Here is a 25,695-nt window from a genome sequence, read left to right as displayed (position 1 = left end):
GAAATCAAGAACAACAACACCACAAACCATTGTAAGTAAAAATACACAGAATGGTATGATGAAGTGACGCTGGAGCTGATTTCTTTCTAGTCCAGGCTGTAGATTCATGCAGTCTATCAGTGACAGATATATCAGGTGACTACATTTAGATTTTGTGTGCATTGGATTTAATTTATTTAAGCCCACTTTGACACATTCATAACACATCATCAGAAGTGACTGTGAAGGTGCATGTGAAAAACAATAAGATGCAATGAATATGGATGAGGTGGATTGCTTTCTCGATGACAGATTTTTCAGAATGCCTTTGGAAGAGCAATATAAATAAATACACAATATAAATAAATACGCAATACTTATTTAATACACATAAATAAGCACACATTGTGCAGTCAAAGTACAGTTACACAAAGATTGGTGTGGTTTGAATGAAAGAGCTTTTCTGTTTACTGTGCTTACTATTTAGAAGCAACAAAGTAGGAGATTACAGAATTTATGCACTTGACTTTAAAAAAAATAGCAATAGAAGGGATTTATTTATAATTGCACTATCCGGTGTCACCCAGATGAGCATGGGTTCCCTTTTGAGTCTGGTTCCTCTCAAAATATTATTAATTAACTGTGCTGTTTGCACCTTTTTTGTTTGCTTTTCCTTCAAGCCTTATAAGCTACTGCCACCTACAGGTAGGGTTTCTGAGGACCAGTGAGCAGGTGAGTGCCTGTTTCAGGGCATGGAACGCCTGCTCTGCTTCTTCCAACCAGCATACTTGATCTGGTTGGCCTTTCCGGGTTAGGTCTGAGAAGGGGGAGGCTACAGAGGAGAAGTTAGGCACAAATTTGCGGTAGTACCCAGCCAACCCGAAGATCCCAAGAGGGTTCATGCTGACCCTCTTGATGGGTACGGTGGGCGTGGATTTTCTGGGTGATGTGCATTGACACTGGGGGCACCTCTGGCAGAAGTTTTGCACCTCCGCCTCCATACCTGGCCAGTGGAAACAGTTCTTCAGTTTCTCCAGGGTGTTGGGTCCCCCAGATGACCACCGAGGGGGTGGGAGTGGGCCAGGTGCATCAGTATGTCTGTCATAGAATGGGGATCCACCAGAAGGTCGTGCACTTGGCCCCATCACTCAGTGTGATAGCACAGAAGCCCACCTCTGATCAAGAAGTAGGGAGGAAGGTGTTGGGGTCGGGTCCGTCGCCATGAGATCATCCAGAGGTGAGGCATAGGCGATACCGATCCATGGTGATACTGATCCGTGGTGACCCTCTTTGCACCTTCAGTCGTGGTGAGTCACTTTGGTTGTATGATGAGATGTCTGCCAGACATGCTGAGATCTGAGCAGAAACATGAGTGTCTGCGGAAGGGAAGGAGAGGATGAGTTGAGTGTCATCCGCACAACAGTGGTATTAAAACCCATGTGAAGATATGACCTCACAAAGAGATCGAGTATAGAGGGAGAACAGAAGAGGACCAACTACTGAGCCTTGTGGGACACCAGTGGAGAGTCTGCGGAGAGCAGATGTGGATCCCCTCCATGTCACCTGATATGAACCACCTTCCAGGTAGGAAGAAAACCACTGCCCTGCTGCGCCATGAATTCCATAAGGGTGGACAAGAGAGTCTTGTTGTTGACTGTGTCAAACGCTAGTGAAAGGTCAAGGAGGATGAGGACTGATGACAGTTTGGCTGATCTAACAGCATGTAGCTTCTCAGGGCAGTCTCTGTGGAATGTGCCACTTTGAAGCCAGACTGTTTAGGATCTTGGAGGTTGTACTGTGAGAGATAGAGAGACAGTTGATTGTAGACAGTGTGTTCAAGGATCTTAGAAAGAAAAGAATGAAGTGATACCGGTTGGTAGTTGATGATGTCTGAGGGATCCAGACTGGGTTTCTTCAGGATGGGAATAACCCTTGCTCTCTCAAATGCAGTTGATACATGACCAGATGTTATGGAGTCATTGATGATAGTAGTGATGAAGGGGAGGAGGTCTCTTTATAAACTCTTCTTTGCGAGTAAGTAATAAAATCGACTCCATCCATAATCGGTTCCTTCATTTCCTTCATAAAAGACTGCGGTCCATGACCAAAGACTACTTCTTCCTATAAGAAAGAATGCACAATGTTTAGATATGCAAATGATCATGACGATCCAATGGATATGCAAATTACATCAATGAGGTCATCTGGCGACTTGTAGTAACGCACTGAGTATGCATTAGCTACTTCCCCCTGAAAAGAGTCAGCAGTTGTCTTGTTTGTGACAACTGTGCAGTGAGACGTTTTCCAGAGATGGTTTTTCCAATTGTTTAGTTGTTTTATTGCCTGTATATGGATCTCTATATTGTTTATTCTGTTTATTCCTCTCCCTGCTCTGCTACTGTGCGGTTTGGGACGCGGCCCGTGCGTAAAACTCTCTCAGCCAATCAGCGCTCTCGCGCGCCTTCGTATTGCCCTTTGACCCCATGCGACCAAACACGAAACTAACAAACATGGAGGTGGATTTCGGCGACAGTGAGCTGTTCGAGCAGTTTGAAGCAGACGCCCCTCTCGCAAAACACACCAGGTTTACTGACGCTGAAGAAGCTCCGGCTCTCCGGGAGAAGATAGAGGAGTGTGAGGAGACTATAACCCGCCTGAAGACGGAGAATATCCTTCATACACAGGAGCAGACACGGGCTAAGCTAAGGCTAAGCTAAGCTACCAGTTAGCGCGCGCGCCGAATTAAATGCCACTGAGAGCTTTTATGTTTTGGTGTTTAGGTCATTTATTTATTTATTTATTTATTTTAAAGGGTTAGATAAGGGAATGCACTTATATGTACAGCTCTCATCTTTCTCGGTCAGTTTTATTGCACTTTACAGCTAACTGACATCAACACAGCGGGCTAAAGCTGCAAATCCGCCCTGTTTCAGTTATTATTATTATTTACCTGCTGGCTCACTGCATTTCTCTCTAATTTTAACATTTATCTCTAACTCTAACCTTTATCTCTAACTTTTTAACTCAGTAGTAATAAGTAAATCTTGTGCTGTACAGGAGCAGCAGGAGGAATGACTTTTAATTTCGTTTCCTCTCCACACCTTCACTGCAGCCTCGACATTAAAGGGCCAGTTCATCTCCTCCACTTTTCCACTTTTCTCTTGTAAACATTAAATGATAAGTAATGTCCTGCACATTTTTGCTCCAGAAGTCTTATAAAAAGCATATTGTCATATATTTGTAATATTTAAAGAATTCCTCTTAAGCCTTGTTAATACTTTCATGTTGAAGTGAAACAGTAGTACATGATATTTGCATATATACATTCACACACACACACACATAAAAAAAAAAATTATATATTATTTAAGTATATGTAATGATATTTAAAAAAAAACACACACATATGCACACACTCATGTTTGTGGCTGTCTTTTGCACCGAGGCAGGTTGTTGTGGTTATGTGGGACGGTTAGCTGGCGTCTGAATGAAGGCTTCTTTGGTAGCTTCAGGGAATTAAACGTTTCGTTTATAAAGAAACCAGTGAGAATATGACAGTGCTTTACACACTGTATGTCTTATTTCATCTAAACACTCGTTCATTTCATTCGTGTTGTAATATAAACCGAATCTATTTCATGTAATTTGCTTTGCATTAGGCAGCTTTTCTAAAATCACAGATTCAGAGGCGAAACCTCATGTTACTTGGCAGTCACATGATATGTTTAGTTTTTTTGTCAGGAATAGTAAAAAGTAGTTCTTAATCGCGGAGGGTGAAGATTCATGAAGCCACCCGACCGCATCTTTTCACACCGCTTGTGCTGCATCACAGTCAGAGAAAAGCGCTGTCCGCCCTCTTCCACATACACGAGCTCACAGACGCCTGTGATTGGCCAGTGTCACTGTGATTGACAGGAGAGAGAGAGAGTACTTTCCACTTAAAAATCCATACAGATGTAGATTTTTAACCCTGGTTATCATATAGTTAGAGTATAGATAACGTTATTTATAATAGTTTTTTTTTTTTTACTTATTAATAATAACCATAACACCCTCGATACATATTTATATTAATCTCTACCACTGCCATGTGTGTTAGATAAAGCAAGACTGTCAAATCACCAGTGTCTTCACTCATGATTGATTAATTGATATTAATTATAAAAATCAGAGTTCTCTCTTTGATGCCATAGACTTGCTTTCCAGGTTGTCCTTTTTTCTCCTTAACCACTAGTTTACATGAAGAACTGAAGAGAAAGTTAAAATTTTTTAGTCGTCCTACGTAAGTTTATTAATATTTTTCTTAGTAAATATTTTCTTGTCCTCACAGTCGAGTGAATGACTGACGCTCTTACGAACTCTGTTCTAGAGGTATCGGCGTATTCAATTCAAAAGTCGATGGTCCGCTCTGCCAGATTCTCTTTGGAAACAACAGCATCTCAAAGTAAGTGTTAGTTATTTTAGTTACTCATCTTTATTTCATGCTTGAATGGTGGTTGGTTTGATGAAAACAGTTCTACTCTGAGGTTTGCGTGTGCACATGTGTTCAGACAGTGCCGGCAAGACATTGAAGACTACATCTTCCGTCTGATTCAGCAACACCAGTGCCAGCAGAATAATGGCCAAGAAGCGTCTGCGTCACACCCTCAACCACAGGTACGATCCTCAGGTCCTGTGTTTTTTTTTTAGGGAATAAATTAGAAAAATAAATATCCAGAAAATGTTTATACATAGCACTAATACTAATAATAAAGTTGCTGTTAAAAAAAAAAAAAAAAGTAAACACACAAAAAAAAACCTTTGCAGTACCACATATTTTCAATTTAATTTGTTTCATGTATTTAATCACAAGTTGTTAGAATTTTTTTTTTTTTTTTTTTTGTAATGCACACGATTTTTTACTTTAGACCATGATTCTTTTACTTTAACTTGACTCTCGAGTGAATAGTAGACTGTGGAGAGCGAACGGGAAAGAAGAGCGTTTGTCTCAGTGCTCGCAGAACTGAACTGCTCTCATCTTCATTTTATGAAGTACATTATCCTTACAATGTCACTAGCGTTAGCTAACGGTAGCTAATAACGAACTGTAAAAGTCCAATGTTATGTAATACCTCCCAGACTCCCTGAGATACTGCTTACTGTTTATATGGAGAAAGGTTGAACTCAAGTCAAGACTCAAGAACAATGACCTGTTAAATGGCCCAGCTCTGGTCAGCGTGATACAGCATGATGAAGTTGGGGTTTGGGACCAGCGGTGGCGCAAAGTGTAAAGTTCAAAGCCTGATCTTATCCTTAAAAATACCTTGGTTACCAATCAGTGATGGCACATTATTAAGATGAACAGTTTACTTAAAATATTAATTTATAACCTGAATATTATATACTGTGATTTGGTTTCACATTTTTAACTGTCATATACCTTTTTTTTTATTTTTTATTTTAAATAAACATTTCCCTTATGCAGAACTCGAGTTTTGTCATGGAGGAAAACCAGGGAAAAAATGCCGCTTCAACTGGAAAACACATCCGAGATGCTTTTTGTGTGAGTATTTCTTACAAATTCTGCTACACACAGGTACCCTTTTGAGTGTCCATACTTTCTTAAAAAAAAAATGAATAGAATCTGATTCTCTGGAATGTTTTTCTCAGCAATACATATGCTTTTTGTTGTGCAGGTGGTGGGGAGTGTGTTGTACTTCACCACCTTCTGTCTGGATAAACTCGGTCAGCCCCTTCTCAATGAAAATCCCCAGCAGACAGAAGGATGGGACATTCCCAAGTATCCTTGAGATCATATTTGTATGCATGTTATCTTGTTCTTGAAATGACGTGTGTGTTGTTTTTTTTTTTCTGTTGTGTGTATATATTATCACTTTTTATACCTCTCAGATGTACATGTATGCCTTCCTGAATGACATCTTCAAAAGGTATCAGCAAGTGTTTGCCCAAGTCATTGCTTTGGAGGGGCAGGAAGTGCAGATCAAGGAGAAGAGGTATGTAATGCTGTTAGCCAGGTTTCCTCCGACTACCTCCCAAGAACAAGCCGTGTGTGCGTGTGTGTGTGTGTGTGCGTGTGTGCGTGTGTGCGTGCGTGTGTGCGTGCGTGTGCGTGTGTGTGTGCGTGTGTGTGTGCGTGTGTGTGTGTGCGTGTGTGTGTGTGCGTGTGCGTGTGCGTGTGCGTGTGTGTGTGCGTGTGCGTGTGTGTGTGCGCGTGTGTGTGTGTGTGTGCACACGCGCGTGCATTTGGTGCAGGTGAAATTGTGTATAATAGGAATAGAACAGTTGGGGGTGTGTATTTATAGGGAAACAGTCCATGGTGGGATTTTGTTTTATTCCTCTTATACCACAGCAATTTGCCAATTTTTTATTTTTTTTTATTTACCAAAGGAGGACGCATCATACTTGTATATCAGATTATAGTTACAATTAATGTTGTGGATTTGTGTCGTTCCCTCTCCACCTTTCTTTATTCTCTTTCTTCATATTAACAAGACAGAAACCACAACACAAAGGCTTCTGTCTTGACTATGAAAGAAAACATACTAACTGTTAAAAAGCGCTGACAATCCATAAATATTAAACATCTTTGTTACAGAAAGTTTCACTATAGCAACAGTTTCATGTCTCTTTGTTAAACTATTTGTCTTTTTCTTAAACAACATGTTTTTAATCCATTTATTATTACTGTTAGATTATGTGGAGCATCTGCCATAAAGTGAATTGGCTATTCCTATAGAAACAATAACACACAATATGTTTCGTATTAACTTGTGCAACGTCCTTTTCCAGGCCTAAACCATGCTGCTTTAACTGCGGTGCCGACGACCACCAACTAAGAGATTGTCCAAAGGTAATCCTTTTGAACATGCCGAGTGTCATCATGAATGGATTTAATAGATGGCTATTTATGAATTTGTGAAAATCTTGCCTTTTTTTTTTTCCAGCCCAAAGACATGGCACGAATCAACGCGAAGCGAAAAGAGTTTGCGCAAGTCAACCAGAGCAACATTCAGAGTAACCAGCGGTACCATGCAGAGGAGGTGGAGGAGCGCTTCTCTAAGTACAAGCCAGGAGTTGTGAGGTCACTAACTTTAAAAGCATTTTTTAGTCTGTGTTTGTGCTTAGGAAGTAGGAAAATGAAGAACTACCACCAAATGATTTGGTTAATCCTCAGAATTCCAAATATTTTTTTTATCTGATTGTATATAGCACTGGCAATGTAGTGCTCTGCCAATTATTTTTTCTAAACCTCTCAGAAAGGTAACATATTCCAAATATTAATATTATAATGCCCAGTCGTAACAAAGTACAGCTATGCATATGTATAAACTGCACATAGTATAGAATACAGTTTATGCATATTTTCATATGTTTTTTTTTTTTTTGCAGTAAGGAGCTCTTGGATGCCCTCGGCATTGCTGCTAACACACTTCCGCCATTTATTTATCGCATGAGAGAGCTGGGCTACCCGCCTGGCTGGTTAAAGGAAGCTGAGATGGAAAACTCAGGCCTGATGCTCTACGACGGTAAAGGTAAGTTTCTCCCCCAAAAAACTGTTTTCTTTGCTGAGAATTTGTGTGTAAAAGGCCCAAGATTGATGAAGTAAAATCTTTTGCAAAATTTCTTTTCCAAGCATCAGGAGAGGAAGACTCAAACGGTCCTAACCAAAATATATCCTATGATGTCTCAAAGCTAGTGGATTTCCCTGGTTTTAATGTGTCTGCGCCCTCCAATGTTAGAGATGTAAGTGTACAGTGGTGTTGGGTTGCTTTTGCATCGTTTGTGTATCTGTTTTCTACAATTTCGTAGCTTTATAGGGGTCTCTAGGCTCTTGCTATGGCTGATCTCTCAGATCTGTCTCTCACTGGGGCAGTAAGCTCCTGGTGACGCTGAAGCTCATCAAAGTACATGAGCTCCTTCACCATGACATAACATAAACTGATCAAAAGTTGGCTTATAGGAAAATTTTTACTTTTATTTTCCAGGATTACCGCTCATTTGGATCCATCCCAATGCAGCCTCAACACTGGAAGCCAACCTTTGCTGCTCAGTTGTCAAATATGTATCCGGCGGTAAACACGTTTCCTTTCTGTTTCCAGATAATTTTCTATTCGTATGTGTGTAAATCTTGACCCCCTGTTTGTCAACAGCCCGATTCCAGATGTATGAAAAGGTGCCATGAGCCTGAATTAACGCCACAGCAAACCAAGAAGCGGCGGTCGAATTCAGACGCCTGCGGAAGCTCGGATATGGACACAGACTCGGGTATGGCAGGGTTGTCTGAATCCGGTCTTTGAGGGTTGGCTTTTTGCACAGTTACACTTTTTTTTTTTTTTTTTTTTTTTTTTTTTTTTTTTTTTAAATGCACTGTTGATTTCTCGAAGCTGCTATTATACAAAATTAATCAACATCTTCAGATTCGAGATTTATATTAATGCGCTTGAGCTAATATATTATCGTTTTTATAGTAACAGCTCATACATACGATCTTGCATGGCGGCGCTTCACATAATCTCGGCCTAATAATAAACAGGTTACAAACGGTTTAAGATGGTTAACAGTTGATTTGTTGAAGTCTTACGTATGGAGCCTTTTTTAAAACCTTTATGGAGGGAGTCTCCAGTGTCAGTGCTTTGTAACAGTTTTCCACTGCAGGAAAGTCTTCAGGACAGAGGTCTTTGTGCTTTGCAGTTTCTTTGTACCATAAGCTGTGTATTTTTGTTTTAAAAACTTCAAAAGATAAAAAAATGAGAGGATGATGAGTGAAAATTTTTCAACTGCATTTGGGGAAAGGTGAAAACTGTAAATGGTGTGTGTGCGTGTGTGTCTTCACAGACTATGACACTCCTAGACGAGACGGATTTGACGATTTCCAGTTTCAGCCTCCACTTCCTCCTGGCTCTCCACTTATTAGCACACCTCCACCCTTACCCCTGGGAACACCTCCAGTCACACCCACCCCACCACCTCTCCCTAAAGGCACGCCCCCTCCAACACCGCCCACAAACGCAGGTTCTCCAGTTCTGTCAGGTCGAAGCGGAGCTGGCGGGGAGGAGTCCGAGGACGGGCTGACGTTAGAGGAGCTGGAGGAGCAGCAGAGGCTACTGTGGGCGGCGCTTGAGAGCGCTGATAATGGCAACAGTGACTCAGAGACTGGGGCGACCAGCACGCCTGGCATGGGCTCGCCCCGAGTGTCTCCATTAGCAGAGCCTGATGCTGAGTTAGAGGAGGGAGTGCAAGAATCCGAGTCGAAGGCAGAAGAGATCTCTGACCACGACCGTGAGCTTTCAAGCACACCTGCTTCACTTGTCGAAGTACCAGTAAGCAGCGCTGACGAAGACAAAAGCAGCAATGGTCAAGTCAATGACGCTTTTAATGAAGACACAGGTGCAGAGTCTTATGATGAGCTAATTGTTCTGGATGAGGTTACTCAGGGTAACGATTCTGACCCCGAAAAGAACAGGACAAGTGAAGTTCCTGAAGAAAAGAGCGCGGCCGAGTCAGATGCACAAGCAGTTGAAGATGAGGAACCAGTTGTAAAGAAAATAACAGGCGTTCCACACCGTAGCAAGTTCGCGGAAGGTATAATTCCTTTTGAAGACACGCCGGAGTTCAGGGAGGTCGCTGAGGCAACAGGGGTTTACCTTAGGATTCGAGACTTGCTCAAAGAATCCCCTCGAAATCAGGCGAAAAACAAGAAGCTAACTTCTTGAGTTGTAGAATGTCTATGTGTTAATAGGGAATAATTTCTGTGAACTGAACTCCTCTTTTCTTTGTTATGGGATGATCCCATGGGGTAGTTTTGAACTACATCTCTCCAGTTTGATATGAGAATCTTTCCCATCCTTTTTTTGCAATTTTTATACAAAATACCAAACATTTTTTTTCCCCCTTCACTGAAGTTGATGTCAAAAAACAAAGATCCGTTTAATTTGCTCGTGTTTTTATAATTCCACAGATGGCAACTTTTGTAAACAATAGTTTAGACTAGTGTTTTATGTATGTACAGTTTTATAAACAGTTTCTCCTTTTTGTCCTCTTAGACCCATGTTTCCAACATTCTGGTGGTACTTCACTTGTAATGGTGTCTTGACATCCAGTTCTTTTTTTTTTTTTTTTTTTTAGTTTCTTTCAAATTGGCCATTTTTGCTGATATACATTTACAATTTATTATTTTTAACACTAAATTATTTTTAAGTCTACATTTTTACGGGGTCCATCCTGAACTGGTTTTATTCGTAAATGTTTGATGGCCAAGGTCCACCTGTTCAAGGGATCATAAAAATAAAATGCTCTCTTTGGACTTTTACGATTAGCTACTTGAGCAGTTGTCTCTCCTTCCGTAAATTAAAGGACTACGCATAAAACGGATTATTTTTAGGTTAGCGTTTTTTGAGATATAAGACTACAGTAAAGCAGCCTGATGGTGGAGCGGGTAGCCGTCTTACAACCGTCTCACGTATTCACATATTCGCTTCACATATTCGCCCTGTGTCTGTGTGGGTTTCTTCAGGGTTCTCCATTTTCCTCCCAAACATGTTATAGTAGGTGAATGGGCTACTCTAAATTACCCCTGTGTGTGAACATGTCTGTGCGCGTACAATGGACTGGCATCCCATCAAGGGGATCAAATATTCCCGCCTTGCTCTCAATCTTAGTCAAGATGAATGAATAAAAATACAGCAGCTTTAATTGAAATCTTTTCTTTCACCTAGGCATCGAATCGTATGGAAATATTGATAGTATGATAAATGAAAATCCAAAAACATAGATTTTTGCATACAACAATAAAGCCGTACATCAGCACACTCCTGCTTATGACAAAGAAAAGCCTATGGCGGTATGAAATGATATGAAATGTTAGTAAAGTTAGCAGTTCACTGCAGCTATGCATATTTAAGCATGGCCTAGCGCTGGGATACGTTCTGCTTGCTGGTTCAACCTCTTATTAGTAGAGTCTGATCCAGAGTGTTAATTCTGTCTCCTTCGTTTCCATCTAAAAGCCTAGATAGGGTGCCTTTGCATCATTAAAATTTGTTATAGTGGTTTTTAAAACGAAATCTGTTTATAGATCTGGGCTTTACTAATATATTCATTCATTAATTGTTTCCTCTTATAAGAAGGAGAAGCAGGGTTTAAATTGAAAGAAAATGGACTGCCATTTTGGTCTTGTTATTAAGTTGTTGATGCATTAGAAGAAATAGTGTCCATTATTAAAGTAGCCATAAGCAGCAGGTGTAATATCTTTCCATCTGATTTGGAAAAGAGAAGTCTCAAACTTTTGTGCAGGTTTTCCTCGTCTGACTTGAATATTTAAGGTTACTCAGGATGGATGGATAAAGGTAAGACCCTGGACTGACTATTGCCAAAACACACACAACCTGCTTAAGTTGTGCCATCAGTAAGGATCACTGGAATGGTAAGAGGTGACAGTGGCGATGGAAAAAGTCCCTGAAATGACATGAGGGAGAACCTTTGAGAGGAACCAGACTAAAAAGGGAACCCATCGTCTTTTGGGTGACATCAGGGGATGGGACTATATATAATATATCATTACAGAACACAGGAGTAAAAGAAAGAAACATTTATATTTGTTTACATTTACAGCATTTGGCAGAAGGCCTTATCCAGAGCATCATTCAGAACTGCTTGGAAGTCTCCATCAATAAATACATCCTAGATAACAAAGTGCTAATTTAAGTGCTTCATGAAGAGGTAGGTCTTTAGTCGTCCTTTGAAGACAGCCAGTAACGCAGCTGTTCGAACATCTAGGGGAAGTTCGTTCCACCACCTAGGTGCCAGAACAGACAAAAGCCTTGATGCTTGCCTTCCTTATACCCTAAGAGATGGAGGCAATGTGGTGCAGTGCGGTGTATGTGATAAAACCTTTACAGTAAGTGGGTGCTGACCCAGTTTTGGCTTGTAAGCAAGCATCAATGTTCTAAATCTGATGTGGGCGGTTCTCAATGATGGACAAGGTAAAAGGTTAAATAAAGTTGAACACATTTTACCTTTTCTCCTTATCTTAATTTTCTCCCGAATTCGGTCACCTGCCAATTCCCACCCACCAGCTAGCTCTCTCTGCTGATATGACAGCTTCCTGTGAGACATGAAGCCAGCCATAGGCATCTTCTATGTCACAGTGTAACACACACAGAGGAATCTGCTATCTACCTTATTCCACATACATGAGCTCACAGATGCCCATGATTGGCTGATGACAGGAGAGAGAGAGAGCATATGCTATCCTTTCCATGGCCAGTTTTGCTCCATTGGCTCCTGCAATGGCTGTGGGATCTCCCTTCTTTTTTGAGAATGAACAATCTTTTTTTAATTAACAATTTAGACAATAACTAGCTAGGGCTGTTGTCACTCCAACAGCAACATGGTGTCTTTCCTTTTTTTTTTTTTTTTTTTTCTATATTAATAATGTCCATTTCAGTTCTCGTGTCCCCATAACACTCTTACACTACAGGTGGAATGTTACTGATATGTTAGCAAATCAGGCTGAAAAATATCAGTCCAAATGGAGATTCAGGGTTTCATTCTAAGAGTTTTTTCCGCTCTGTGTAATATGTAACATCAAATATGATGTTTGCTCTGTATAATCCCTGCCATTTTGAGAGCTGAATCAAGGACCGACAGCATCAATGTTTTTGATGTTTCTGTGCTTCATTAAGAAGAAGAACCACCTTAATACATTTGACTACATAAAACACATCTTTAAAAAGAAGCAGTGCAGTGGCTTCACCCTGTCATGCTGCCTCATTGCTTTGTAAATCATTGTTAACATTAGCAAAATTTAGTTGGTTAATATCGACTTATTCTTTTTAAAAATGACAGAGTTTATTTCTCCTCCTAATGAAATACCCTGTGGCCCTTGTGTGGGTTTTTCTACTTGCTTTCTACTTGCTTTGAGGCACTATCCAGAATATCTAAAGGGGTTGTTTGAGATAGGCTCAAGTGGAATCAGCCATACGGGAGAAGCATCCCCCCATAAGCATCCCAGTCTTTTTTTTTTTCTTTTAAAAAGCCATTTTACCCTCTCATTAGGTTCGTGAAGCCACAAATCTGGTCCCAAATATGGTCAGTATAATAGAAAAATCATGTGACTTACATGCAAGGAAAGACTTCATGAATCTACAGTCTGTGCTAGAAAGAAATTAGCCCTAGCCTCGCTTCTTTATACCATTTTATGTATTTTTGTTACAACTCTTGTTCACGGTGTGGTGCTTGGTTACACAAAAGGCCAAAATAATCCGCTTTAAGACATTTATTAAGAGGAAATAATGTGAGGTGGATGCCAAAACTGAAATCTAAATTTCTAATTCTTATTTTTGAATTATGGGGCTGTAATGTGTCCATGTGGGTTTCCTCTGGGTTCTCGGATGACCTCCCACCTTGCAAAAGCATGGCAGTTGGTGGATTGGCTATGCTAAAGTGCTCCTAGTGTGAATAAGTGTGTCATTGTGTGTGTGCATCCTGCCATGCAATGGACTGGAGTCACATCAAAGGTGTATTCCTGCCTCACGCCCAGTGTTCCAGGGTTAGGCTCTGGGTTTACCATGACACTGACCAGGATAAAGCACTTACTGAAAGTGAGAGTGAATAAATTTCTTTTTGATGCTGTCCCTGCTAAACCTGTTATACTAATGAATAAGGTTGTTATGGTTTCAAGTTTCAGTGACAGTCTATGATGTGATAAGTACTGATGATGTAATCTATTTTCTAGAAAAGTCATTCTCAGAAATATCTTTCTGAAGTCCTTTTTGGATTGGGTTACTTTCATATTAGGAGGTGGGGTAATGGAATTATTACCAGAGTACCTTTGCGAGTTGAGTTCTGCCTGAATCTGTTGTCGATTTTTTTTACTGACTGAGTATACATGTCTTGAAAGATAATGGTGTATTTTTCCTACTATAAAATGACCAGTAGAAAAAACCCAGGTAATACACTGTATGAGCAAAAGTTTGGAGATACCTGCCCATCACACCCATATGTGGTTCTTCCCCAAATTGTTCCCACAAAGTTGAAAGGACACAATTGTATAGGATGTCTTTGTTTGCTGTAGCATTAAGATTTCGCTTCACTGGAACTAAGAGGCCCAAACCTGTTCCAGCATGACAATGCCCCTGTACGGGATTGATGAAAGCACATGGTTTGTCAAGGTTGGAGTGGAAGAACTTGCATGGTCTGAACAGAGTCCTGACCTCAACCCCACTGAACACCTTTTGTATGAATTGGCACGCAGACTGCACCCCAGACCTCCTCACCAACATCACTGCCTAACCTCACTAATGCTCTTGTGGCTGAATGAACACAAATCCCCACAGCCACGCTCCAAAATCTAGTGGAAAACCTTCCCAGAAGAGTGGAGAGCACTTATGGGTGTGATGGTCAGGTGTCTACACGCTTTTGGCCATATAGTGTATTTATAATATCTGGAAGAGATTTTGCGCTTTTTCTTCAGTGTAGATACACTTTAATCAGTTTTCTTTTCTGTTGCGTTTGGCTGAGTCTAAACGCAGAGCAATACAACCTTTAAAAGGTCTTATTGTGCTGGCGTTGTCAGCATGTATACTAATCTTACAGAGTACATTGGCATGGCTCCTGAAACAAGGATGACATGCTCAATCGTTATCAAAAAAAAAAAAAAAAAAAGAGCATGGTGCTCACATGATCACATTCTTTTGTGGAGAGACTGTGAGATTACCGGGAATTTGTGAAGTGACTGATAGCGCCGGATTACGACAACCGACACGCATTATGGGTTACATGGTTGCACAACCATGTTATAAGTGCTAAAAAGAGCTCATTAGTAAATTTCAAAAGACACCACGCCCTTGCGTTTGAGGGCTACAGTGCCAGAGAAGGAGGCTGTGGAAGTCGGGCATTTTAGCTGACTTTGGAGCTCTACTGCCAGTTAAAACACTTCAGGCACTCAATTACTTTCCCCAGGTCAGAGACTTTGTTTATTCAGTCAAATTTTTTGATTGAATTTTTACACAAATTCCCAGTAATCTGCATAAATAACTAAATTTACACATTTATTTATTTATTTATAAGATATGGTGAACATGTAGTACATATTGTTTACAATATTAAACCTTTGTTCATTGCAATTTTTTATTTATTTAGTTTTAAACAGATAAAAATACACATTGTGTTGCATTATTTCTGATTCAGAAATAAATCAGAATTTAGTCATTAATTTAGAATTCAGGTCATCATTTTCCTTCATTACAATTTTGTTCAAAATATTCTGAGAACCGAACTGAATCGATTCATCACACCCCTATAACACCCTTAATAATAATGATAACCCCATTTGCCGTTTTTGATCTCATACAATGAATGAAAATGTACCACTTCTGTACCACTTCCTGCTTGAACCACTCACCGCCCTACTGAATGACACGCAGCTGCCAGTGCTAGTACTCAACTACTTTAGCACACTACTTAGTGCTCTAGCTTGCGGTTTAGGACGCAGCCACGAGCCACTCGCGCTACGTCACCACGCCACCTATCTGAAGTTCCCCGGTTAAATCTTAACAAGTAGCAGTCAGAGGGATTAATCCCGCTCGCGCGCGTGCGGCTGCCCGTTTCCTCGGGATATAACAGGTAAATAAATGACGTCGGATTCGGGTTTAGGCGCGTGCGGCTTTCTAAAGAGGGTTCAGATGGAAACTGGTTCATTTATTATTTTTTTTAACCTGCTAGCTTAGCTAGGTGAAGGAATTTCCCGGAAAATGCTAACCTTAGCTTGCAGGCTAGATGCCGTTAGCTAGGTGTCTTCTGTTACAAGTTAGCACCGTGTGTGTGTGTGTGTGTGTGTGTGTGTGTGTGTGTGTGTGTGTGTGTATAGACGTGGCCAGGCAGCCGGTTAGCATGGGAGAAGAAGTGACATTGCGGAATGTCGGAGCTGTGTCAGGTCAACACACACACACACACACACACACACACACACACGCTGCCTGTAGTGCTGGACTTTCTCACCTGCTGTAAATAGAAAGGCATTTTATATGTTTACAGTCAGGAAGAACTCTCCTGGTTCTCTGACTGTTTAATGGCGTTTATTTACCTGCTAACTGTTTTTGCCTCATGTGTGTGACTTGTAACTGAGGCACTGAGGCACTGAGGCAGGATACAGCATTGCTCAAGGACTCAACACTGGCAGCACCTTTAACAATACACATTGTCCCAAAGCAGCTTTACACAAATCCAGATGTAGATTTAGATCCTTAATAAACAAACCAGAGGTGAGAATGCAAAGAAAACCCCCTTGAGATAACATCCTAATCCTCATCTTCGTCCTCTGCCTGACTCCAGATAGTGTGATTATAAATCATTACACAGAATAAATGTACTGACGAGTAAAGCCGAACAGGACTGCGGATGTGTAGTGTGACCGTATGGTGAATAAGAGTCACGTGGTGTGGCATGAGCACAGGGCGGTGTTTATGATTACAGCAGCAGCTCTTAAATACTAATGTACATTAACCAGGTGAGACTTCTGTAGGGAAATCTGTAGGGTCTCCATGTGGGAAGTTCAACAGCTGCAGAAGGTGAGTCACACGTGTTAGAAAGCTCCAAGCATTAAAACAGAGTATGAGGATGAATTGGAGAAGGTGAAGACGAGCCCCAGCAGGAGAAGTGTGTCAGGATCAGGACCCGGCATGACGTCACGGAGCAGGAGTGCACGTTATTACGAATGCTCTAAGTGGTACATTGTGATCAGAGTGAAAGCAGGGACTCTGGCAGGGCTTTAGCTTTAACCAGCAACAAATCAACCATTTGAATATTTTCTAAAGTGGTACCTAACTGTCTAACAGTTTAATCTTACTTGACATATTGCAACGAAATGACGCTAACTCCGTGTTTGGGATTTTTTTCCATACCTCATACTAACATAAAACAATCTTCATACAGTGACAATGGCAATAAATCCGAGAGTGTGTTTCATTCAGCGACAGAATTTCAACTTTGCACTTAAAGTGCGGGGTAGATGATGGGCAGTACGTTATACGGTGTATAGATATAAAGTGTAACTAGGAAATCTGTATTAAACAGAGTCTCAGAGTTCAGATAAGGTGTGATGTGAGGTGTTAAAAGTGTCTTTGGGCTCATTGTCCTGAAGATCCTGTCCTGGCATCCACTTTTAGCTCTTACACTTCCTGCCCTAATGCACGCTACCGTCGCGTGTCCTAATAAAGTAATGAAGGGGAAACAAAACGGTCATGACATCATTGTCATTACCGCACTTCACTGTGGAGTTTGTTTCTTTCTGCGTGAGCATCTTCTTGTGTTCATGCCAGTCAGCTAGCCTCTGGTGTGTACGGCACGAAACACAGACTGAACTTCAGATTGAGTTTAATTAATGCTTGAAAGCACAGCAGGAGTGCTTAGTCCTAGTCCTGTAGACCCTTCTCTAACACACTGACTTACACCCGGTCATTAGGATACAGTGTGATGTATGTAATATATAAATTATGCGATCATCATACCAGGATTCAGAAAAGAGTACAGAGCACCATAACACCAAGGAATGGAAGAACCAGTCAGACCATGTTATACTTAAACACGTCAAGTGAAAAGATTTCTTTTGCAGAAGTCATCGTCTTTTTCTTTGTTGGATGAGTGAAGTAAAACATTTTGGAATTTGGTCGAAGCGTGACTTGTGACTGATGAAGTGGATCAGGTGTGTTTCCCTCAGTATCAGATGTGTACCTTATGCAATACAATCCTGTTTGAGAAATTTGTTAAGCCACTTCTGACACAATTTTTGGAGGCATCTCTAAGTTTGTCCGTTTGTAATTCTTCAGCCACAATCCTTGTTTATTTTCGGCATCTGAAATCATTCTCCGCAGGCAAAATACACAGGGATCGTCTGTCAGGATTCAGGATCTGCTTCATCACATGACGACTCGTGTTGCATCATGTGACTACTCATTAGTTGAGGGTATTTTTAAACGTTTGTGCTTATAACAGCATGTTTTAATACACTGCTTCAGGCATTAATACGAACACAAATGCGCTTATGGACACTATTTGCCTTAATAATAATAAGAGTTAATCAGATTATTCACAAACAAGTTTCAGCAGGACGTCATCCAACATGTCAGGCATGTTTTCCTACCCCATCTTCAAAAAGTACACAACACACTCAGAACTTTCTCATCATACACAGTTATCTCTGATTTTGACTCCATAAGATAGCCATGTTTTTTTTCTTTCTTCCTTTCTTTAAGTCTAGGCATGTCAAGGCCTCTCATTCTGCCTGCCAGTATTCCACCTACCCTGAGCTTCACACGGTCTCATCTGTCTGACTGATGTGGGAACATCTGGCCCCACATTCTTCTGGAAATTTATCTGTTTTACCGATTCTGATTTTGCAGACATGTGATTTAAACAGACTCGTTGAGTCGCCTCTGGCTGGCCTGTCTGATCTTGTATAGCTTTTTAGGAGTGTCAGTTTCTCTAAACGGTTTGACGGCTTTAGTCATACCAGATTACATACAGGAGCTAAGTTCTTGTGATTTTTTGTCCCAAAATAACTGCAGTCAGTGTTCAGTGCTGTTTGAAACACTGCAGCTTCTCAGCATTCAGAGTAACTCAGACTGCCTGCAGAACATAGCTGCTGAACACAGCATTACTCATGTGAGTGTAAAACGAGGTCAAGCTTGAGTTTGACACACTCACACTCTTCTGATGTAGCCTGTGTGGATTGAAACACTTGTTTGAAAAGGAAGCGTAACTTCCACGTGACACGCCTCTCGCAGGTGTCCATAAATGCTTCAGAAGCATGTTCAGCCTTTAGTTTTCTCAATGAAATTGAAGACTGCTGGATTAATAAGTAATTTTTTAACAAGACCAAGTATCCTTGAGCGGTCGTCACTATGACTTTGTGCTACACCACAGTAGCTCACTGTAGTCAGAAGTCAGAGACAGAGCTGCCTTTCTGCAGACTGAAATCATACAGATCTGCACAACTATGATACAGTCGAGATAAAGTTCCTAATATAAGAGCATTACAATTCAACCAGTCAGTACAGTATAGGAGAAATGTTCTAACAGTGGGCCAGTTTGGGCCATCGAGCAAAGCCCTTGATCCCTGACTGATCCAGTGGTGCCCGAAAGTCCTCGTACTTCCTTTCATGTGGAAATTTATATGGCCAGCGAAAGACTGCATTCTAATTTGTGAATGCTGTCAAATTCCAGGATCCCAGTCCCAAACTGAGAAGCTTTAAGACTTCCTGAACGTCCATAATGTGTTTAGGAGAACATCTGCATTTCTTCTTCTGCCTAAACATTGTCACTTTTTGTCAGTTGACGTCCTGCTGTCATTTTGCTGATGCACGTTTTCTTCCCTTTTCACTCTCTTTACAGAATCACCACTTTTCTTACCCCACTTCCCTTTTTTTTGCCTTGTTATGGTCCTTCTTGTAAAACTGTAAATGTGGTGCTGAAAGTTATAAGACGGAGTCAATGTTTTGTAACAAAGCAAAGCCAGCTGACAAGAAACAAACAGAGGAACTATGAGTACGGCCAAGCCCAGCGGGCTCAAAGCCCCCAGCAAGATCAGCAGACCAGCTGGGACCGGGACCACCAAGACGTCCCCGTCAAGTGAGTCCAGTTCTCCTTTGGTACTGCAGTAGTGTGGATTCCAGCCATTTATTTGTATATGAATTTTGAATTTTTGTGTAGGAAACTAAATGGCTATGCCAGAAATTTTGCCAAAATACTTTCTTTTTATTTTTAAATTTCTTAAAATTAATTCTCTTCCATTTTGCCAAGTTTAGTCTGGTGTATTTGTCTTTTCTTTCATTTTATTAGCTGCTGCTAAAGCAGTTCCAGGTGACAAAGCTTCATCTGAGAACCAGGATGCCGGTGAAGAGTTTAAAGTCGGGGATCGAGTGTGGGTGAACGGGAACAAGCCAGGCTACATTCAGTTCCTGGGAGAGACCCAGTTTGCCCCGGGACAGTGGGCCGGCATTGTGTTGGACGAGCCAATAGGAAAAAACGATGGCTCGGTGGCAGGAGTGCGCTACTTTCAATCCGAGCCTTTGAGGGGTATTTTTACACGACCTTCCAAGCTTTCTAGAACTGAGGGTGAAGCTAATGGAACGACAACAGCACCTGCGTCTCCAACACCCTCTACGACGGCACCACCGACGGCACCACTGGTCACTCCAGCAGCCGCTCCAGCAGCCGCTCCAACAGCCGCTCCAGCAACTGCTCCAACAACCGCTCCAGAAGCTGCTCCAACAACCACTCCAGCAGCTAGCGCAACAACCAAAAAAGCTACCAAGCCTGCCTCAAACCTGACTCGCTCTAATTCCGAATCAGTGTCCAACCTGTCAGAGGCAGGGTCAGTGAAGAAAGGAGAACGGGAGCTGAAGATGGGCGACCGCGTCCTGGTGAGAATGTTCGCTAAGTAAAATACTGTGCTGTGATGTAGCCTGACCTGAACTGGAGCTTTTGTTACCAAAGATACATGTTACAGATGCTGTCTTTTATGCGAAGCATGTCAGCTGCTAAGAAGACTGTAGAAGAAAGTACCGTTGCTGTTCTTTTAAGGTTAATGATAGATATTATGTGTAACATGATTAACAATGCTGGCTACAAACAAGACTGTTGTTGTCTGATGAGTATAAACACGCAGTAACCAAAAAAGCAGCTTAATAGAAGTTAGTGATGTTATTCTATTATTATTAGGAATGTTACCTGCAAATAAATTAAAAAAAAAAAATAGCAAACAGTAGTTTAGTGTGAAATGTTCTTTATAGCCGGATAAGCAGGATATCTTGATACAGAATGCTCAGTGTAAGCTTTAAAGGTAACTAATGTCGACTAACAATGTATTAATTTATATATTAATGGTCGCTATCTATATCATAGGTTGGTGGTACCAAAGCTGGTGTAGTCCGCTTCTTAGGGGAAACAGATTTTGCCAAAGGCGAATGGTGTGGAGTCGAGCTGGATGAGCCTTTAGGGAAGAACGATGGTGCAGTGGCTGGAACCAGGTACACAAGTATTACAATACAGTCATGCTTGCACTTTTTGCAAATATCAAGACATGTTAGGACAAAATAAGTATTATTCTTTTGTGGTTTCCAGGTACTTCCAATGTCAGCCCAAGTATGGCCTTTTTGCCCCAGTGCACAAAGTAACGCGCATTGGCTTCCCTTCCACTACTCCAGCCAAGGCAAAGGCCACAGCGCGGAAGGCGACTACACCGGCAGGTTTGAAACGCAGCCCGAGCTCCTCCTCAATCAGCTCCATGAGTTCTGTGGCCTCGTCTGTGAGCGGCAAGCCCAGCCGCACCGGTCTGGTGAGTCTCGCTCACCCTAATCCTGCTTTTACACTGATTAACAAACCAAGTTAAAGTTCTAAATTCTAGCAAACAGCCAATAATAATAATTTTTTTTTATAAAAACAGCCAATAATAATAATAAAAAAATGAATGAACACTTTTTCATTTGGGGTAAATATATTTATGGTTTCTTAATGCTGATGTGTCAAAGTATGTTACAGGATAAAAGCCAATATTGGACAGACATTGATTTTTATACTGTAACATACTTTGAAACATGAGCCTTAAGAAACTATAAATATATTTACCCCAAATGAAAAAGTTTTTATTCATTTTTTTAAATCATACCTTAGTTTTCTTCTTGCAAAGATCAGGCTGTATGAGGAGCCAGTTTTAAAAAAAAACGCAGCAGTAAGAACAGTCAGTCACCTAAACATATCTGAAACCTTGATTTCTTCACACTTTGAATGTCACACATTAATCAAGTTGTTGGATAGTTATGGGCACTAGGGAACTGGACATAACTTTAATCACTCAGGTTTGGGTCCGATACTGTGCTCATTTCCTCATACTTATAAAAAAAAAATGCTTCAGTACAGTAGAAACAACTGATATATTGTGATATATAATATAACAATGTAAATTAATGTATGTTTTTGCAGTAATAAACACACCGAAATGACAGTGATGTGGATGTATACTACAACTAATGATCAAAAAATGCAAAATGCAAACTGTGCTCTGTGAAAATACCAAGAAGAGGAACTTGTGCATCTTCCTACAATGCAAGTTGTTGTTCTTTCAGCTGCTCCGCAGATCATTGCATATTTGCATATTTGATTTGGCACAGTTTTTACACCAGATGCCCTTCCTGACGCAACCCTCCCCAGTTTTATCAGTGTTGTGTGTGACCCCAGTGGTTGGGGTTGGTTCCCTGGCCCGGGAATCGAACCCGGGCTGTGGGGGTGAGAGCGATGTTGCCTAACCACTAGTCCTCCAGGGACCTTCCTTTATCTTTAGATAGTGTGAAGATGGCCGACAGTATCAGCAAGTGTGGTCGTTAAAAATAAGCACGAGTTGCCGTGAATTGCGCACACGAAAAAGTATTCAAGAGTGTGGAGCGGTGAAGTGAGCATGCAGAGAAGCACGTTGCACATGACAGAACTTCAATTCTGGGAGCACTGGAGCACTGAAATGTACGCTTCCTTGTCTCTTCACTCATCAACGTCTACACATTGCTTGTGTCAAAGTGCAGGTCATGTTCAGGCACCTTGTACTCATTATTGCACCTTGCACTCGGCATGAGGAGTTCATTCTTAGCGCACGGCAGCAGGTGACATAAACAGAGCTAAATAAAATGTTCCATGAGGCCCAGAATGATTAACACTAAGTAGTTTACTTAAAAAAAATGATATTGATTCTTCCTTTAAATGTAGTTAGGTTTTGATGAGATTTGTAATAATATGTATTTATTACATTGAGAGTCTCACTCAGTGGTGAATGTTTCTTGAGAATTGAACTTCAGGAAAATCAGTAACTCACAACTGTAACCACGGATCCACCAGCAGCAAGTTTAGAATTAGTAGCTGAAAAAGAGTTATGAGGAAGAAGACTAATATAAATTGAGATTTTATTCACCATGTAACCAGTGTTGCGTCTCTGTCCCTTTTTTACATCCGTGCAGCTGACGGAAACATCATCACGGTACACACGAAAGATTTCGGGGACCACTGCGCTGCAGGAGGCTCTGAAGGAGAAGCAGCAGCACATCGAGCAGCTCCTCGCCGAGCGTGACCTGGAGCGGGCAGAGGTTGCTAAAGCCACCAGCCAAGTAGGAGAAGTGGAGCAGGAGCTCACCAGTCTCAGACAAGGCCAAGAACAGGTCAGGAACTTTTACAACCAGCACAGTTACAAGTAGCTGTTAGCGGCGTAAATAAAGCCGTATCATTTGAAAAACATATATAAGATTTATTTAGATTGTTCTTTGTGTTTTTCCTTTTTTCATTTATGTTTACAGTATGTGGCTGAGATGGAGGCCAAAATGGATCAGCTGCGTGCCCTGGTGGAGGCTGCAGACAAGGACAAGGTGGAGCTTTTGAATCAGCTAGAGGAAGAGAGGAGGTGAGATGGACAGATGGATGATTCTGGATGTGGATGGCTGGTAGATATAAATGGCTTTGTGTAACAAAGGGGAAGCTGTGATGCTGGGATGCCTATAGGCCAAAATAAGTACAGTTTACTGTAGTTTTATTTATTTATTTATTTATTTTATTTATTTATTTTTTTACCGATTATTACAATGGTCATTCTGATGGTCTTGCAGTATAAATTTGAATGTTTGATAAAATTTGCATTTCAAAAACTAAACCATATTGAGTCACATTGGGATAAAAGTCACAGTCCCATAATTGTACAAATATACTGAGTTATATTTGTAATTAATTAATAACCATCAAAGATCAATATATTTAATCGGTAACTTTAGCCATGCAGGGCCAAGAGAGTGTTCCTGAGAAGATTGTGGATATAAAGTGTCTACACACCCCTGTTAAAATTGCAGGTTTTTGTGATGGAAAAAAAACCATTAAATCAAGATAAATCACATCAGGTCTTTTTCCACCTTTAATGTGATACAGCAACCAACAAAATTCAAGTAAAAAACAAATAGAAATGTTTAAGGGGAAATAGAAATACAAATTACAACCTGGTTGCATAAGTGTACATACCCCTTAACTAATACTGTGTTAAAGTACCTTTTGCTTATAATACAGCACTCAAGCCTTATTGGGTAAGAATCTACCAACTTAACACATCATGATTTGGCAGTTTTATTCCACTCTTCCTTGCAAAATTGCTCCACGTCTATCAGATTGCGAGGGATCTCCTGTGCACAGCCTTCTTCAAATCATTTCACTGGGCTCTGACTGGGCCATTCCAAAACACTGATCTTCTTCTTCTGAAGCTGTTTCTTTGTTGATTTGGGTTTGTGCTTTGGGTCCTTGTTGTGCTGGAAGGTGCCATTTTTCTTCATTTTCTTCAGCTGTCTAACAGAAGCCTGCTGGTTTTGTGCCAAAATAGATTAAGTATTTGGAACTATCCATGATTCTCTCTATCTTGACTGGAGCCCCAGCCTCAGCTAAAGAGAAGAAGCCTTGTAGCATGATGCTACCACCACCATGCTTCACTGTGTATGGTGTTCTATGGGTAATAAGCTGTCTTGTTTTTGTGCCAAACATATATATATATTAGAATAATGTCCAAAAAGTTCAGTCTTGGTCTCATCAGACCAGAAAGTGTTTCCGTCTAGCCACCCTACCCCGTAGCCCAGTCACGTGAAGAATATGGGAGGGAGTTGTCACATACCGGGAGTGACCAGTACTCGCCAGATGTTCCAGCAGCTTCTTTAATGTTGCTGTAGGAGTCTTGGCAACCTCCCTGATAATTTTCCTTCTTGTCCTTTTTATATCCATTGTATTTCACGGCATGGGAACCTGGTTTTCTTTAGAAATTGTGAAAACTTGACATGACTAGCTAGATTTTTCCCCTCTGGTAAGCATAACTAATAGCAAAGCAAAGCTTAACCTCAGTAGGTTAGTGAGGATGACTTGACTAGAAATGTTCTAATGAAAAACAGACTTTTTCCAGACTTTGGAAGTTTGTTTTTTCCCCCCCATTGCATCCTGTTGGCTCTATGAATACAAAAGACACACAGACCACTTCTGTTAAATTTATTATGACTAAATACTTCAAAGGAACAAGAGCAAACATCAGGTTCCTTTCTACTGGGACTCATCACCCTCTGTGTGTGTGTGTGTGTGTGTGTGTGTGTCAATTTGATATTGAATCTAATTATAGCTTTTTCTCCACCAACAGAAAAGTGGAGGACCTTCAGTTTCGTGTGGAAGAAGCTTGTATTACCAAAGGAGACTTGGAGGTAAAGAGGCTCGTTGATGTAGAGTCACACATTTAAGCACTACCTTTAGTATCCAAATCGTGAGTATTCAGATGTCGCATGCAGTTCATTGCAGGTACGAGTTTCTATGGCGTAGAGATGCCGAAAAATTTCCCTCATTATTTTTCATTCCTCCTGCACCTCCTGTTCGCATTTCCTCCCCTCTTTCCTCTTCATCCAAAAAATTAGAACATAGATCAGGGGATTGAAGTTGTCCTACTTAACAGCAGTACACTTAAATGTGGTTCAGTTGTAATGTTAATCCTTCACGAAATGCTTGATTGCTTGATATTTACTAGCAAAGTTTCATTTTTAAAAAATGTTCTAAACTATCTGAACGGAAGAAGAGAAACCGACTGTATGGGCATCGACGAAGTAGCACCAGTGACCACGATGGCAATAAGAGCATATTTCACAATTTTATTTACAATAAATCTGTCACTTGCCTCGA

The 25,695-nt window shown here is 40.9% G+C and overlaps 2 protein-coding genes across 7 annotated transcripts in view; both read left to right on the top strand.

The window, feature by feature from the left end:
- Positions 1-2,443: 2,443 nt before the first annotated feature.
- zcchc8 (zinc finger, CCHC domain containing 8) lies at positions 2,444-10,294 on the top strand. 2 transcript variants are annotated; one of them, XM_053229178.1, is made up of 14 exons: positions 2,444-2,648; positions 4,221-4,261; positions 4,349-4,423; positions 4,530-4,635; positions 5,444-5,521; positions 5,655-5,758; positions 5,907-5,972; positions 6,769-6,829; positions 6,924-7,060; positions 7,369-7,511; positions 7,613-7,722; positions 7,965-8,051; positions 8,130-8,244; positions 8,815-10,294. In XM_053229178.1, exons 1-14 carry the CDS (start codon positions 2,463-2,465, stop codon positions 9,690-9,692), a joined length of 2,187 nt encoding a protein of 728 aa, XP_053085153.1. In that variant the 5' UTR covers positions 2,444-2,462; the 3' UTR covers positions 9,693-10,294. The 2 variants fall into 2 exon arrangements, with proteins under 2 accessions (XP_053085153.1, XP_034154996.2); XM_034299105.2 differs by lacking the exons at positions 2,444-2,648; positions 4,221-4,261 and having other exon boundaries at positions 5,655-5,778; positions 5,869-5,972.
- A 5,168-nt stretch (positions 10,295-15,462) lies between these two features.
- Positions 15,463-25,695, top strand: part of clip1a (CAP-GLY domain containing linker protein 1a) — a 35,726-nt gene continuing 25,493 nt past the window's right edge. For 4 of the 5 annotated variants that reach the window (XM_053228884.1, XM_053228885.1, XM_053228883.1 and 1 more), the window contains exons 1-8: positions 15,463-15,600; positions 19,366-19,602; positions 19,813-20,396; positions 20,878-21,002; positions 21,097-21,310; positions 22,977-23,174; positions 23,310-23,413; positions 25,166-25,226. In XM_053228884.1, the coding sequence (XP_053084859.1) occupies positions 19,515-19,602; positions 19,813-20,396; positions 20,878-21,002; positions 21,097-21,310; positions 22,977-23,174; positions 23,310-23,413; positions 25,166-25,226 (1,374 nt within the window). In that variant the 5' untranslated portion in view covers positions 15,463-15,600; positions 19,366-19,514. Of the gene's footprint in view, positions 15,601-15,844; positions 15,911-19,365; positions 19,603-19,812; positions 20,397-20,877; positions 21,003-21,096; positions 21,311-22,976; positions 23,175-23,309; positions 23,414-25,165; positions 25,227-25,695 lie in introns of all 5 variants that reach the window. The other variant, XM_053228882.1, reaches the window with a different exon arrangement.

The sequence above is a fragment of the Pangasianodon hypophthalmus genome, chromosome 24, assembly GCF_027358585.1.
Source record: "Pangasianodon hypophthalmus isolate fPanHyp1 chromosome 24, fPanHyp1.pri, whole genome shotgun sequence".
Taxonomy (NCBI): domain Eukaryota; kingdom Metazoa; phylum Chordata; class Actinopteri; order Siluriformes; family Pangasiidae; genus Pangasianodon; species Pangasianodon hypophthalmus.
The sequence above is the reverse complement of the archived record's forward strand: the minus strand, read 5'-3'. Positions and strand labels throughout refer to the sequence as shown.